Here is a 13,868-nt window from a genome sequence, read left to right as displayed (position 1 = left end):
AGGAGAGGCTGAATAAACTAGGCTTGTACTCGTTAGAGTTTAGAAGAATGAGGGGAGATCTCATTGAGACGTATAAGATGATGAATGGGATGGATAGGATAGAGGTGGAGAGACTCTTCCCGCTCAAAAAAGACAGTAGGACTAGGGGGCACAGCCTCAAGATAAAGGGGGCGCGGTTTAGAACGGAGTTGAGGAAGAACTTCTTCACTCAAAGGGTGGTGAATCTCTGGAATTCTTTGCCCGTTGAAGTGGTGGAGGCTACCTCGCTCAATATTTTTAAGACGCGGGTTGATGGGTTTTTGATAAGAGAGGGGATTAAGGGTTATGGGGAGAGGGCAGGAATGTGGAACTGAGCCACGACAGATCAGCCATGATCTTATTGAATGGTGGGGCAGGCTCGAAGGGCCAGATGGCCTAAACCTGCTCCTATTTCTTATGTTCTTATTGTGGGCTAAAATACCAGGAAGGACATTGAAGTAGATGCAGTTAATGGGTGGAGTCATCAGCTTATTGAGTTGCTGGGGGCAGTGGTGACCCAGGGCCCAGCGCTTAGCCTCCAAGTCAGGACAGCCTTGTCAGATGCTGAGAAGCGGAGCATCTTCATGGTTGCCAATGAGCTACACTCGGATCTGCGGCAAAGGACAGAGCCGGAGGCCAGCCCTGGAAGGCAGGAAGGTGACTTCCCAGAAAGTGGGCTCATTTATATCGTTATTGAGTTGTCTCTGACGCAGATGGACTCTTCCAAAGGCAAAGTAGTAATTGGTAAAATCTTTCAGAGTGGGTGATGACCTTTATATTAATTTTGATGGAAAGTTTCATTGTGTGTGCAGAAGACTGGCAGTGGATGGAAAGAGTATCAGAAGGAAGTGAAGGTGCATTTGAAACTTATTGATCACACATTCTTGGGGCCAAGACAGTTGCAACACTGGTAGAGGCTGAAGCTGCACTACTGAGACTACTGGACAGTAAAGATTCAAAGCAAAAAGAGTGAAAGTAATAAGTAGTGACCTGATGTGATTTTGTCTCTACAAAAGAATATGTATTTCTGACTTAACAATTTAAAAAAAAACATTTTACAAGGTGAAAAAAGGGATTGAAGGGCCTGGTCAGAGAGTTAGGTAAAAAAGCACACAAACTTAGTGGGCCTAATGACCTTTCCATGTTCCTAAAATTGCTCATGTTCTAATCTTGAACGTCAGTCTTGCTATCTGTATATAGGATGATACTATCTCTGCTGTTTGTAGAGAAATACTGATCACTGTGGGGCTCATGTTTCTTCAGAAGGCAAAGAGACTTCCTATGCTAGTACATGATCATTATAAAGTGATCACACTGCATCACAGTTCCCTGTTCTGCATTTGAAGGTCTGCACAAGCAGTGCGTGATTAAGATCACAGGTTTTCACATAAAGCTGCTATTCCCCAGAATGCAAATACTAATGTCATTGATTAATGGCTCTCAACTGTATGAGTGTTGCAGTGAGATTGATGAGACAGTTTTCACATGGCAACAATGACTTGACTGAGATATATCACAAAAGCTTTTGAAAATAGCAAATTAATTAAAAGTATCTCTTAAAAATGACAAGGTGAATTGCTTGTGGTCACAGTTGGTAAATGCAATGCTATCCTGCACAAGAAGTCCCAGGCTCCATCATTGTACTGTGCTGTGATTGACAAAGGCCTCAAGAGTCAGGTTTGATTCTGATGGCTCCATGATTGAATCATAAAATTGTACAGCACAGAGGTTGCCAGTAAGTCCCAATCCTCTTCTCTTTCCCTACAATCTTGCATTTTTTTTTCATTTTCAGATTTGTGGAACACAAAAATCAAGACTGACACTCCAGTGCATTACTAGGGGAGTGCTGCATTGTTAAAGGTGCTGTTTTTTGTCAGTGTTTAAAATGGAGGCTCCATGTGCCCATTGATGTGGATGTAAAGGATCCCATGGCACTATTTCAAAGACGCGTTGACCCCAGTGTTCTGACCAATATTTATCTGCCAATCATTAAAAACTGATCATGTGACCATTATCACATTACTGATTGTGGGGGCTGGCCATGTGCAAATTAGCTGTTATGTTAGACACATTCCAACAGCAACTATGCATCACTGGCTATAAATCGCTTTGAGACCTCCGGTGAGAATGAAAGGTACTATATGAATGTGAGTTTTTTTTCTCTTTTTCATTCATTCTCACATCACTTGGCTTCTCTATCACTTGTCCTTCAGTAGACTCAGCTGTCTATCTGTCTGTCACCTACAAGATTTCCTTCTGGTCCATATCTTCACATAAAGCTGTTAGTCTTATTCCACAAGAGGCAAGCCTCCTGTGGGTGAACCCAGATGTAAAGGAGCTGACAAGTTCAAGGACCAGACAGTCCAATTTAAGCTTGGTAGGTGGCAAGGAAGATGGGTCACCTTGTGGGTAGGTATTAAACAGTACCTGTTGGTGCTACTACACCATTTTGAAAGATCAATTTGTTGTTTTAAAAGGCCAGGCTTTCTACATTTCTTTCTTGATACGTAAGCATCAATTTAACAAAGAAAACCGCATACTGGGCTAAATGCCAAATCAGTTTAGTGCAACTCTGAGGTCGTCGTGCTGAAATTGTGTAGAGCTCTGTTCAGATCACCTTGTGCATATTGGACTCAGTTTTGAGACAAAGGGAATTTATTGAAGCTCTGGAGCACTGCAGAGAAAGGCAGTAAGGCTTTTTTCTAATGTCAGATGACTTAGTCTTTTGGATGTGTTGGAAAAAGCTGGCTTGCTCTCCTTTAATCTAAATCAACTGAGAGGGTATCTTATGCAAACATAGAAGTTACTTAATGGAATAGAAAATGTTGTGGTAGAAAAGTTAAAACATGATTGCAGCACAGGAGGATGAACATGGTTACTAAAATGGTGAAAACGGCCTCAGGACATATGCCAGGAAGCACTTTACACTGTGTACCTAGTGTCAGAGGCATGACATTCCAGCACCATGCACTAGAATCAAATTATTGATGCTTGAATGTAGACAAATGAAATGGTCACAAAATAAAATGATTTCTGCCTTGGCAGTGAAGGAGAATGATGTTGACAGGAAAGAGACTGTGCAAAGAGACTAAACGTATGGGTAGATTCTGAAGTGGGGTCGCCGTACATGGGTAGAGTCAGTGATAGGGCAGAGTGCACAGAGGCTGTGGAAAGAGTGAGTTCAATGGGTCAATGTCCTTTTCTTATTATATACTTAAGGTGACTCATTGTGTAAAGAGAGGGGGAGGGTAGCAGAGTAAGAGAAAGTCAAAAAGAATGAACCGTTTGCTTTGAATGAGTGGGAGCTCTCACACGACTTGACACGGTGGAAGCTGATAGGATAAAATTACACTGGTTAGTATTCTGGCCAAGTTGTTGCTGCTATGAATTAGCCAAGCTATTGCCTAGCAACACAATTTAAAGTACAACAGAAAAACTGAATTACTGGGTTGGCCCAGGGAATGCGCAGAGCAAGCATACTATCCTGTGTTGTGGCGTTCAGATTGAACAATTCTGGCAGGTGACAGCTCTTCACTGAATCAGGGGCTGTCAGATACCAAACCAAAAGTAGGAAATGTGAGAGGATAGACTTTAGCAACTGTAGGACCATGGAAGATTTTGCTCACAAATGATATGATTTATTGCTGACGTAAGTTGTGTAAAGGTATGTGTGCCTGTATGCACAGCTGTGGATGCTCACATGCAACTGTGTGTGTTTGCATACACAACTGTCTCTCTACCTGTGGCTATCCATGCATCTGCAACTTTGTGTGTGTGTGTGTATGCGCATGTTTAAATTATGTGTATATATGTACTTGTTTGACTTTATATATGTCATTGAGATTGTATATTCAATCTAGTATCTCCATATGTATTTATCTATTTTTATATGTATTTACACACCCACATCTGAGGGTCTATTTCTGTGTGGATCGAATTCTGTATATGCATGTGCATTGCGTGTGTATCTCTGTTGTGTTTATTTCTTTCGTGAGAGTCTGCATTGTGTATGTTTGCATCTCTCTGTTCGTGTCCATGCGTGTCTATTAGTCTGTGTGCACCTCATTGTCAGTGTGTATATGTGTGCCAGTGTCTGGGTGTGTGTGCCTATTTGTGTATGAGAATTTATGATTGCATTGTGTGTGTAATTGCTTGAGTGCGTGAGTGTACATTTCTTTTAGTGCATGTCTCTGTGCGTGCCTGTGTCTATATGTGTCTATGTGTGCCTATTTCTTTGTATATTGTGTTTGTGTCTGGGCGTGTGTGTGTGTGTGTGTGTGTGTGTATATATTTCTGGTTGTGTTTGCATCTGTGCTTGTCTGTTTCTGATTTTGTTTATATCTGGGTATTTGTTTTTATACCTGAGTGTATATGTGTTTCTGCATCTCCGTAAATGTATGTCTGATTTTGTGTCTGTGTATGTGGATTTATTTCTGTCTGTATAATTGTGTGTCTATGTTGTGAGTATACTTTAGTGTGTATTTCTGTCTGCACCTATGTGTATGTTTAAGTCTCTGAATGTATGTGTGTCTATTTCTGAGTGTGTCAATTTCTATAATTGTGTGCATGTATGTCTATATTTTTTGTTCAGTTTTTATGAGTGTGCATTTCTGTTACATTTATTTCTGTGTGTGTCTTTCTCTTTCCTTATATGCCACTATTGTGCAAAGAAATATATATTGTGTGCATTTTTGTGTGTGTATGTATTTCTTTTATGTTGGTATACCAAATGTCTATGAATGTATTTTCCTGTGCCCACTGGGGGCACTAACCCACAAAACCATACCTTCCTTTGACCCTCCTGCTCAGCCTCTCAAACTAGTCTCTCACCTGCCTAATCCCTCCAAGGGGCCTGCTAGATATGTCCCACCAATACCTCTGACTTACCTGAAATCCAGCCTCTGGATGATGTCCCCTTCCCAGAATGGACATCGCTCGGACCTGATACTGCTACAAATACAGAACTGCCAGGCAATTGAATGGCAGGCTTTCTCCCCAGATGGGACTGGAACTCTCATCCTAAACCAATTAACTTAGTCAATTTGCTGAGTGTTAACTTCAGGTGGTGAGACAGGAAACTCTACCATGCAAAAAAATCCTGCCCTATATGTTTGTATGTACATGTTTGTGTACCCGTGTCGATTTCTGAGTATGTGTGTGTTTGCGTTCATGTGCATATGTTTCTCTTTCTGCGTTTGTGTCAGTTAGATGCATAGATGTATGTCAGTTCTGTGAGGGTATGTGTCAGTTATGTGTGGGAATATACACTGTGTGCATTTCTGTGTATGTAGGTATCTGTCTAAATGTATTTCGTAATGTCTGGATATCCTGATGTGTGTGTGTGTGCTTCTGATGCATGTGTCTTGTCAGTGTGTGTGTGTCTATATTTTGTGTGTCTATGCATGTCGTATCTATTCTGTTTGTCTGTATAATTGTTTTTATTTGTGTGAATAATTGTTTTTATTTGTTTCAGAAACAAAAATCAAATTGCACCTGATCAAAAATGTACTTAGAAAACATTGGCAGAAAACATATTTTCTTGTTCTTAATCTCAATATTTCTGTGACTACTTTTGTTTTCCCACCGAATGGATTATTACAGCTTTTAGAAGAACCCTCACTCAAAATGCTTTGCACTATTAGCCCATTGCTACATTTTTGTTGCAGTCTTCCAGTGTGTGAATATTGCAGCTGCTAAAATGAAACATTTTTGGAAATTATTGAAGCTGGGTTTTAGAAATACAGCCAATAGAATGAGTAATATTTTCGCTTGATATTTTACAATGAAAACATTAAATAGGGTATCATAGATTTCCCCTAAAAATTGACGGCATGGATTTATCTTTTTTTTCCAAGTTTCTCCCCTTCTCTACTGAATGTGTAAACTCTTGACTGGAATTGGATTTCACATGTGTCACTCACCCTCCAAAACTTTACTCAAGTTACCATTTATTGTGAAGGAACCTTGACCCTGGGCAATTATTCAACTGCATGGAGCATTTCATACTCACCCACATATACACACTAATCCATGCATTCACCCCCATACATGCACACATACCCATATATGCACGTACCTGTGTACACACCCATAGATACATATGCATGCACATACATACATGGACACATACTCATACAAGAATATATATGCACACATATCCCTATACATGCACACACTTCCTACATGCATACACATGCCCATATATGCACAGACATGTTCACACCTCTGCACGCACAGATCCATAAACACACCTGCATATATGCATATATTTACAAATCCATCTACACATGCAAGATGCTATCTGTCATGATTGTGACCACAGTATAACTCAATAGGTCTCTTTCTGTATGTCACTTGATAGTCACTATGAGCATGCCCCCACTGCAAGGGTGTGGTGCAAAATCAGGCCTTCTCTTTCATAAGCATGTCATTTTGTAAAGAAAAAGATCCTGATTGAAAACTTTGGGTTCAGGGATTAGTTACATTTCTGTTTTTCACTTTCCAATGCTACCATTTTTATAAACTGCCATTCCTAAATGTGGTTATTTTGTTCAATTTAAGGGCTGTCTTTTATGACGAAGTCAAGACAAAGGGTTAAAATTCACAGCACAGGGAAAAGAGTAGGAGAGAGGGGACAGGTGAAGATTTCTGATGTCTTGGAAAAGAATGTGTTGGAACGGCAGCCAGTGAGATGAACCTTCGTTTCAATACAATAAGGATGCTGGAAGAATAATAAGGATATAGTCTGCAGAAAAGGAAGGAAAAAAAGAATGGGGCAAATGTTACCGTCCTTTTCGCCATGGGAATCGTAGCGGGCAAGGAAAGGTCCATTGATGAAGGCGGGATTTTTCAGTTTCGGGGTGAGCAAAGCCTGAAAATCCCACCCGTTGTGTTTATGGGCTTATTCCAAAATAAAATGAAGAACAGCAATGATTGTCCATTTAGTTATACTGTTGCTAGTAGAATCACAACAGCATGGTAGGCTGATTGATTTTCCTGAGTTAACTAGCATACTTTGATTTGATTTGATTTATTATTGTCATATGTATTAGTATATAGTGAAAAGTATTGTTTCTTGAATGCTATACAAAGCATACCATAGATAGGGAAGGAAAGGACAGTGCAGAATTTAGTGTTACAGCCATAGCGAGGATGTAAAGAAAGATCAACTTACGTGATTAACTTAATTTAGGTCAACTCAAAGGTCTGATGGCAGCCAGGAAAAAGCTGTTTTTGAGTCGGTTGGTAAGTGATCTTAGACTTTTGTATCTTTTTCCCAATGGAAGAGGGTGGAAGAGAGAATGTCCAGGGTGCAAGGGGTCCTTGATTATGCTGGCTGCTTCTCCTAGTAAGTGGGAAGTACAGACAGTGTCAGTGGAGGGGGCAGGCTGGTTTGAGTGACGAACTGGGCTTCATTCTCAACCGTTTGTAGTTTCTTGTGGTCTTAGACAGAACAGGAGCTGTGATACAACCAGAAATAATGCTTTCTATGGTGCATCTGTAGAAGTTGGTGAGAGTTGCAGCGGACATGCCTAATTTCCTTAGTCTCCTGAGAAAGAAGAGACGTTGGTGGTTTTCTAAACTATAGCGTCTGCATGGAGGAATCAGGGCAGGTTGTTGGTGAACTGGATACCTAAAAACTTGAAGATCTCGATCTTTTCTACTTTGTCCCCACTGATGTAGACAGAGGCAAGCCCTCCACTACGCTTCCTGAAGTCGATAACTACCTCCTTTGTTTTGTTGACATTGAAGGAGAGATTATTGTCGTTGCTCCAGTTCACCAGATTCTCTAACTAATTCCTGTGCTGTATCTGGTCATTGTTTGAGATCCGACCTACAATGGTGGTGTCATCAGCAAACTTGAAAATCAAGTTAGAGGAGAATTCGGCCATACAATCAGAGGTGTATAAGGAGTATAGGAAAGGACTGAGAACACAATCTTGTGGAGCATCGGTGTTTAGGATGATCGTGAAGGAAGTGTTATTGCCTATTCTTACTGATTCTGATCAGTGGGTGTGGAAGTCTTGATCCAGTTGCTGCGGGAGGAGCCGAGCCGTAGGCCATGAAGTTTGGAGACGAGTCTCATAGGAATAATGGTGTTGAGCTGTAGTCTATGAATAGGAGTCCGATATAGGTGTCTTTGTTAACTAGGTGTTCCAGGGTTGAGTGTAAGGCCAGACGGATAGCATCTGCTGTAGTCCTGTTGCAGTGGTAGGTGAACTCTAGTGGATCCGGGAGACAGAAATTGATTTGTACCATGACTAACCTTTCAAAGCATCTCGTACTGATTGATGTCAGAGCCACTGGACAATAGTCATTGAGGCATGTTCCCTGGTTTTTTTTGGTAGTGAGATGATGGTCATCTTCTTGAAGCAGCTAGAGACCTCAGATTGATGTAAAGAGAGGTTGAAAATGTCTGCAAATACCCCATTATTGCACTGCACATTTTACTTACAGTTGAGAGTTATTGAGTTTACCCCTTTTTGGAATTTTACACTAAAAAATTCAATTCTGTAATGCTGGTAGCTTTGGCTCTACAAGAGCTGCTGTGGTAGATAAATGGCATCCACATCACTCCTGCCCACTTCGGATGTGGCCTGTATGAGCACCATCTCATTGAGGGACTTAGTGTGGCTGTTATGCACATGTGAAATAATATGTGGCCAATAAATAGAGTGGCCAAATTGTGAGCTGTCATTTTTGACCTTGCTACTAAACAGAGCTGAACATGCATTCGCCAGCATGGGAGTAATGCTGAAAATACTCAGCAGGCATGGCAACATCTGTCGACAGAAATACAATTGATGTTAGTCTTTTGTCATTGGCCTGAAACACAACTCTGTTTCTCTTCCCAAAGATGCTGCCAGATGTGCTCATTATGTCCAGCATTTTCTCTTTTATTTCCGACTTACAGCATTTGCATTATTTTGGTCTTGACTTGATGTGCAACCACCCCCAGCATGTCATAGTGATGAGTGCCTGTTTTCCTGGTTACAGCCATGATTCATTCATCTTGTGCCAGTCCACTGTTCCAGCAATCTTTTAGCCTCCACATTGAATCATAAGATGGCTGCTTGGTGACAAGGACTACTCACTCTGTACGTGGCTGACGATCGCCCTTCACAATCCAATCTGTTTTTAAATGGGTGAGACTGCATATAGCTTTTCAGGACACCCTCAAGCAACCCTGGACTTAGAAGGCCTTGTTTCAGAGTACACTTTTGGTGGCTGTGAGAGTCAGATCAATACTTGGTGTACCTATGAGCCCCTGCATTACAGCCTGGCCAGAAGGCAATTCTTGGATATTTTAAGGAATGGGCAGAATTTAATTCCTGTGGTGTGGGACCTGGAAGTAGGCACTGTCACTGAATGGAAAGGGTGTGCTTGGCCGACCACAATCACATGGTGGTTAGCCTGCTAAGAATCTATCTACAAAAAAGCACAATACTGGGGTGGCACGGTGACAGAGTGATTAGCACTGTTGCCTCACCGCTGCAGTGAAGTGGGTTCGATTCCCGGCTTGGGTCACTGTCTGTGCAGAGTTTGCACAATCTCCCTGTGTCTGCGTGGGTTTCTTCCCACAGTCCAAAGATATGCTGGTTACGTATATTGGCCATGCTAAATTCTCCCTCAGTGTACTTGAGCAGGCGCCAGAGTGTGGCGACTAGGGGATTTTCACAGTATCTGCATTGCAGTGTTGATGTAAGCCTACTTGTGACTAATAAATAAACTTTAAACTTTAATACTTTGGATGCTAGAATCTGAAATAGAAATCTCAGCAGGTCTGACAGCATCTGCGGAGAGAAAATAGAGCTAACCTTTTGAGTTTGGATGATCCTTCATGAGAACTGGAATCTATCTACTTCTGCCTTTAAAAATTTCTCTGCTATCACCAACGTTCTGAGGCAGAATTCCAAAGTTGCACAATTCTCTGAGAGAAAACATTTCTTTTGACAGAGACCCTAATTCTTAAACAGTGCTCCCCAAGTACTGGACTCACCCACAAGAGGAAACATCCTTTCGACATCCACCTTGTCAAGAGCATTCAGAATCTTATTGTGATGATAGTAGAGCAATTGATAGAAATATATTTTTGTTACGTTTAAGGGGAATGTTTATAATCAGATTTATTCTACAGGTGGTCGGAATGTTTGGAAAACATTTAGCTCAGATGTTGTAAAATCCCACCTAAAGAGTTTGTACATGGTTATGAATTTGTTATTTTCATAGAGCTAATTGACTTTTGTTTACACTGAAGTTTCTTTGGGTACTTGATTGCCAGGGTCATGTGATGATGTGATTAAAGCAGAGCTGGGCCTCTAGCAGAGAGAAGAAACTTTTGCAGTTTAGAATTGCATTTCTAGTTGCGAATTGTTTGAAGACAGAGGTTCCTGCAAGCTGAGTGCCTAATTCTCCATCCTCACTAGCTGCAACGGTGGGGTATGTGTAGCCGAAGAGTTCTGGCTGTGGTCTCACCAATGGCCTGCATAGATGAAGTATAACATCCTTATTTTTATGTTCAATTCATCAGATAATAAAGGATAGTATTCCATTATCCTTTTTGATTACATGCTATATCTATATTCTAGCTTTTTGTGACTCATGCCCTAAAAACTGTTGATCCCTTTGCATCTCAGAGTTCTGCAGTTGTTCTCTGTTTAATTAGTACTTTACTTTTTTATTCTTCCTCCCAAAGTGAACAACTTCACATTTTCCTACATTGTACTCCGTCTGCAAGATTTTTGCCTACTCACTCAACCTCTCTAATATCCACGTGCAAACTCTTAACATGGGATTTTACAATCTTGCTCTGACGAGGCTGACAAAGTCCTGCCTGAGGCTAATGGAGAATTCTGTTCTGTGAGCCTCACCTGCCCCAATTCCGGGGCGGAAGAGGTGGTAAAATTGTGAACTTTATGTCTTCTTCATACCATACTTACCTACCATTTTTGTGTCATTTGCAAATTTAGCTACCACGCCTTTGCTGCCCTCATCAAGTCATTGATGTGAATTGTAAAAAGTTGAATCCTCTCCACAAACCAGATTTGAGCAGGTGCATTAGGCAGGAATATACCATCATCCTTGACAGTTTCAGTGAAACTGCTTTCCACATTCTCTGACGGATATTCTGATTATTCCTAGCTGTCTCCTGAGTGGGAGTAAGTAGATGCAACCATGCCTGCCTCATGCCATTTAGCTGTAGTTATTTATTATAGGCCACCTTGCCCTGCAAAAAAGGAGGGAAGTTTGTCATTGAGTGTGGTGCCATATGTTTGGATGATATGCCAACCATAGTTGTATAGATGGCAATGTGCACTGTGTGCACAGTTTCCAACAGTGCTAAATTCATGAGGATGAGGTGAAATACTTGAATGTGCAAACTGAGTTACAATTAGCAGAAATTGTTGGAAGGTGAGTACAGGGGCTGTGGTCAATGGTGCAGTATGTGAGGCTATATATCAATTATTTAGACATAAATGTAAAGAAAGTAAATAAGAAGTTTGCAGATGATTTTCCATGGGGTTGATGATGAGGAAGAAAGCTGGAGACTGCAGAAGGATTTCAGTGGATTTATTAGGTTGATAGAAAAGTAGCAAATGGAATTCAGTCTGGAGAATTATAATGCATTTGGGAATGGCAAACAAGACAAGGCAACATACAATTATTTGATAGGATTAGAAAAATATAAAGCAACTGAATAACCTTGGTATCCACCAGGGTGGGAGGGTGGAACTGAGACACGACAGATCAGCCATGATCTTACTGAATGGCGGAGCAGGCTCGAAGGGCTAGATGGCCTACTCCTGCTCCTATTTCTTATGTTCTTATGTTCTTATGCTTCTCCACAGATTTCTGAGCATAGCAGGACAGGACAGGTAAAGTTAATAAGGAGGTTAAAGTGATGCTTTCCTTTATTAAAAGAGGTATAAAATGTAAGATCTGGAAAACTATGATAGAATTGTGTAAAGCATTAGATCACAGCTTGAATAGTGCATACAGTTCTTGTCATCACATTAAAAAGGATGTGATCGCAGTTGGGAGGGTAGATTGGAGATTTATGATGTTGTTTCCAAGAATGGAGAATTTTCATTGTGAGGGTAAAATTGGATAGCCTAGGATTGTTTTCTTTGGAACAGGAGATTCAGAGGAATGATTTAATTGTGGTGTATAAAATTATGAGCGACCTCAGTGGAGTAAATGGGAAGATGCTATGGAAGCTGCAAAGGAGTCAGTAACAAGGGGGCATCAATTTAAAGTAGTTGGCAGAAGGATTAGAGGGAATTGAGAAGAAATCTTCTTTCACAGAGGTTTATGGGTGTCTCAAACTCACTGAATGACAGTTATTGTGTTATAAACAGAAATGAAATAAGGAACTGATACCAGGAGTTATAGTCAAAGCAAGGCACAGATATCTTGTGGTCAGTATTAAATAAAGATAATTCACTAATATGATTATCATGGCTTGTTTGAATTAGCAAATTTGTATGTTAAAGTCCCTTCTAGATAACATGCTTTCTGTATTTGTCGATGCTGCTAACATTGCCACCAAATCCAATTAGCTGTTGCTTGATTTACTTTTGTCAAAATGCATAAGAATCTATTATTATTGGAGTCTACACTACCAGAAGCCAGGTGCTTAAAATATTGTTTAAAAACTTTGCAAATTTATTTGAGGGGTACTAATCCTGTCACTAAGATGAGGACTGAGTTTGAAATTTAGGTGGGCAGAATAACCTATACATATAATCTGACCACCCTCCACACATTCCAATGGAAGTTGATAAAGCACCAGGTTACACTAACAATGCCTAATTTAGAACTGAACCAATGCACCTCTTGGGTTGCACATGACCAGGATTTTTCTTTTGTTTTTCAGAGTTTGGGCTCAGCAGATAAGAAAGATTCGCTTCAAAAAAGGTAAGAAAATACAAAAGAAACTATACTGAGACATCTCCTCCATTGAACAAGCTTAAAATATCAAAACTCTTCATTTGTATTGGTTTCTTCTGCAGAATTTCCACGCTTTTGTTGGTTGTGGTGCAATACAAAACATGCTTTTGATTGCAGATGACAAGGTTCTTGTGGATGCATGCACAATTCTGTGTAGTGTGCTGTGGTTTTGGTCATTACTATGATGAAAGGGTGAACATCAGTTCTCATTTGGAAGTAGACTGTCCATTTTCAATTTCCAGTAATTTTATTAATCAAATATAGGGCAGAAAATGCATGGTTTACAATTGTAGTGTGGAAAAAAAACTTGCTTGCGTGACTGGACTCTCTACACATGTGAAAGTAGGTTTAAATACACTGGCTTCCTAAATACCTTGTCTTGCATAATTTTAGACTGGGAAAAAGGTCTAGCTTTCACAGTTTGGAGGAGGAGGATAGAATGGTGAGCTTGTTAACACTAGGTTTGTCTGTGCTTAATTCTGAAGGTGCTTTGGCGGCTTGTTGGTACCTTCTTGTTCATTAATTGATCCTAGGTTGAAGCAGAAGCTGACCACTGAGCTGTCGATCATAATTACTGCTGTGACATGAGGCAGCATTCCTTGGGCCTGAGATTGTTTTTAAAATGTGTGCCTGCCCTTACTGCGAATAGCAGAAGGTCATCCTGGAAAATTTCTTATCCCACCTTCTCAAATTAGCATAAAATGTTTGAAATAGAAAATGACCATACTCCAACTAACTGACTTTCAAATTAATGTTATACCCAGGATTATGCTAGGCAGCTGCAGTGACTTGTATGCCTTGTGATATACCTCTTATTCTGAATTTTGCATTGCAAATGATTATAAATTAAAAAACTTCAAAGACAAAAAAATCTTAAATCTTAATATATACACTTACAA

General features: G+C 40.4%; 1 protein-coding gene across 1 annotated transcript in view; it reads left to right on the top strand.

Annotated features, from left to right (window-relative positions):
• Positions 1–13,868, top strand: part of LOC145354675 (ankyrin repeat and fibronectin type-III domain-containing protein 1-like) — an 859,363-nt gene that overhangs the window by 581,764 nt on the left and 263,731 nt on the right. The window contains exon 4 of the mRNA XM_080206110.1: positions 12,896–12,936. Coding sequence (XP_080062236.1) covers positions 12,896–12,936 — 41 coding nt within the window. The remainder of the gene's footprint in view (positions 1–12,895; positions 12,937–13,868) is intronic.

This window comes from Carcharhinus amblyrhynchos, chromosome 18 (assembly GCF_965287045.1).
Source record: "Carcharhinus amblyrhynchos chromosome 18, sCarAmb.v2.hapA, whole genome shotgun sequence".
NCBI lineage: Eukaryota > Metazoa > Chordata > Chondrichthyes > Carcharhiniformes > Carcharhinidae > Carcharhinus > Carcharhinus amblyrhynchos.
Note: the sequence above shows the minus strand (reverse complement) of the source record. Positions and strands in the feature narration are given on the sequence as shown.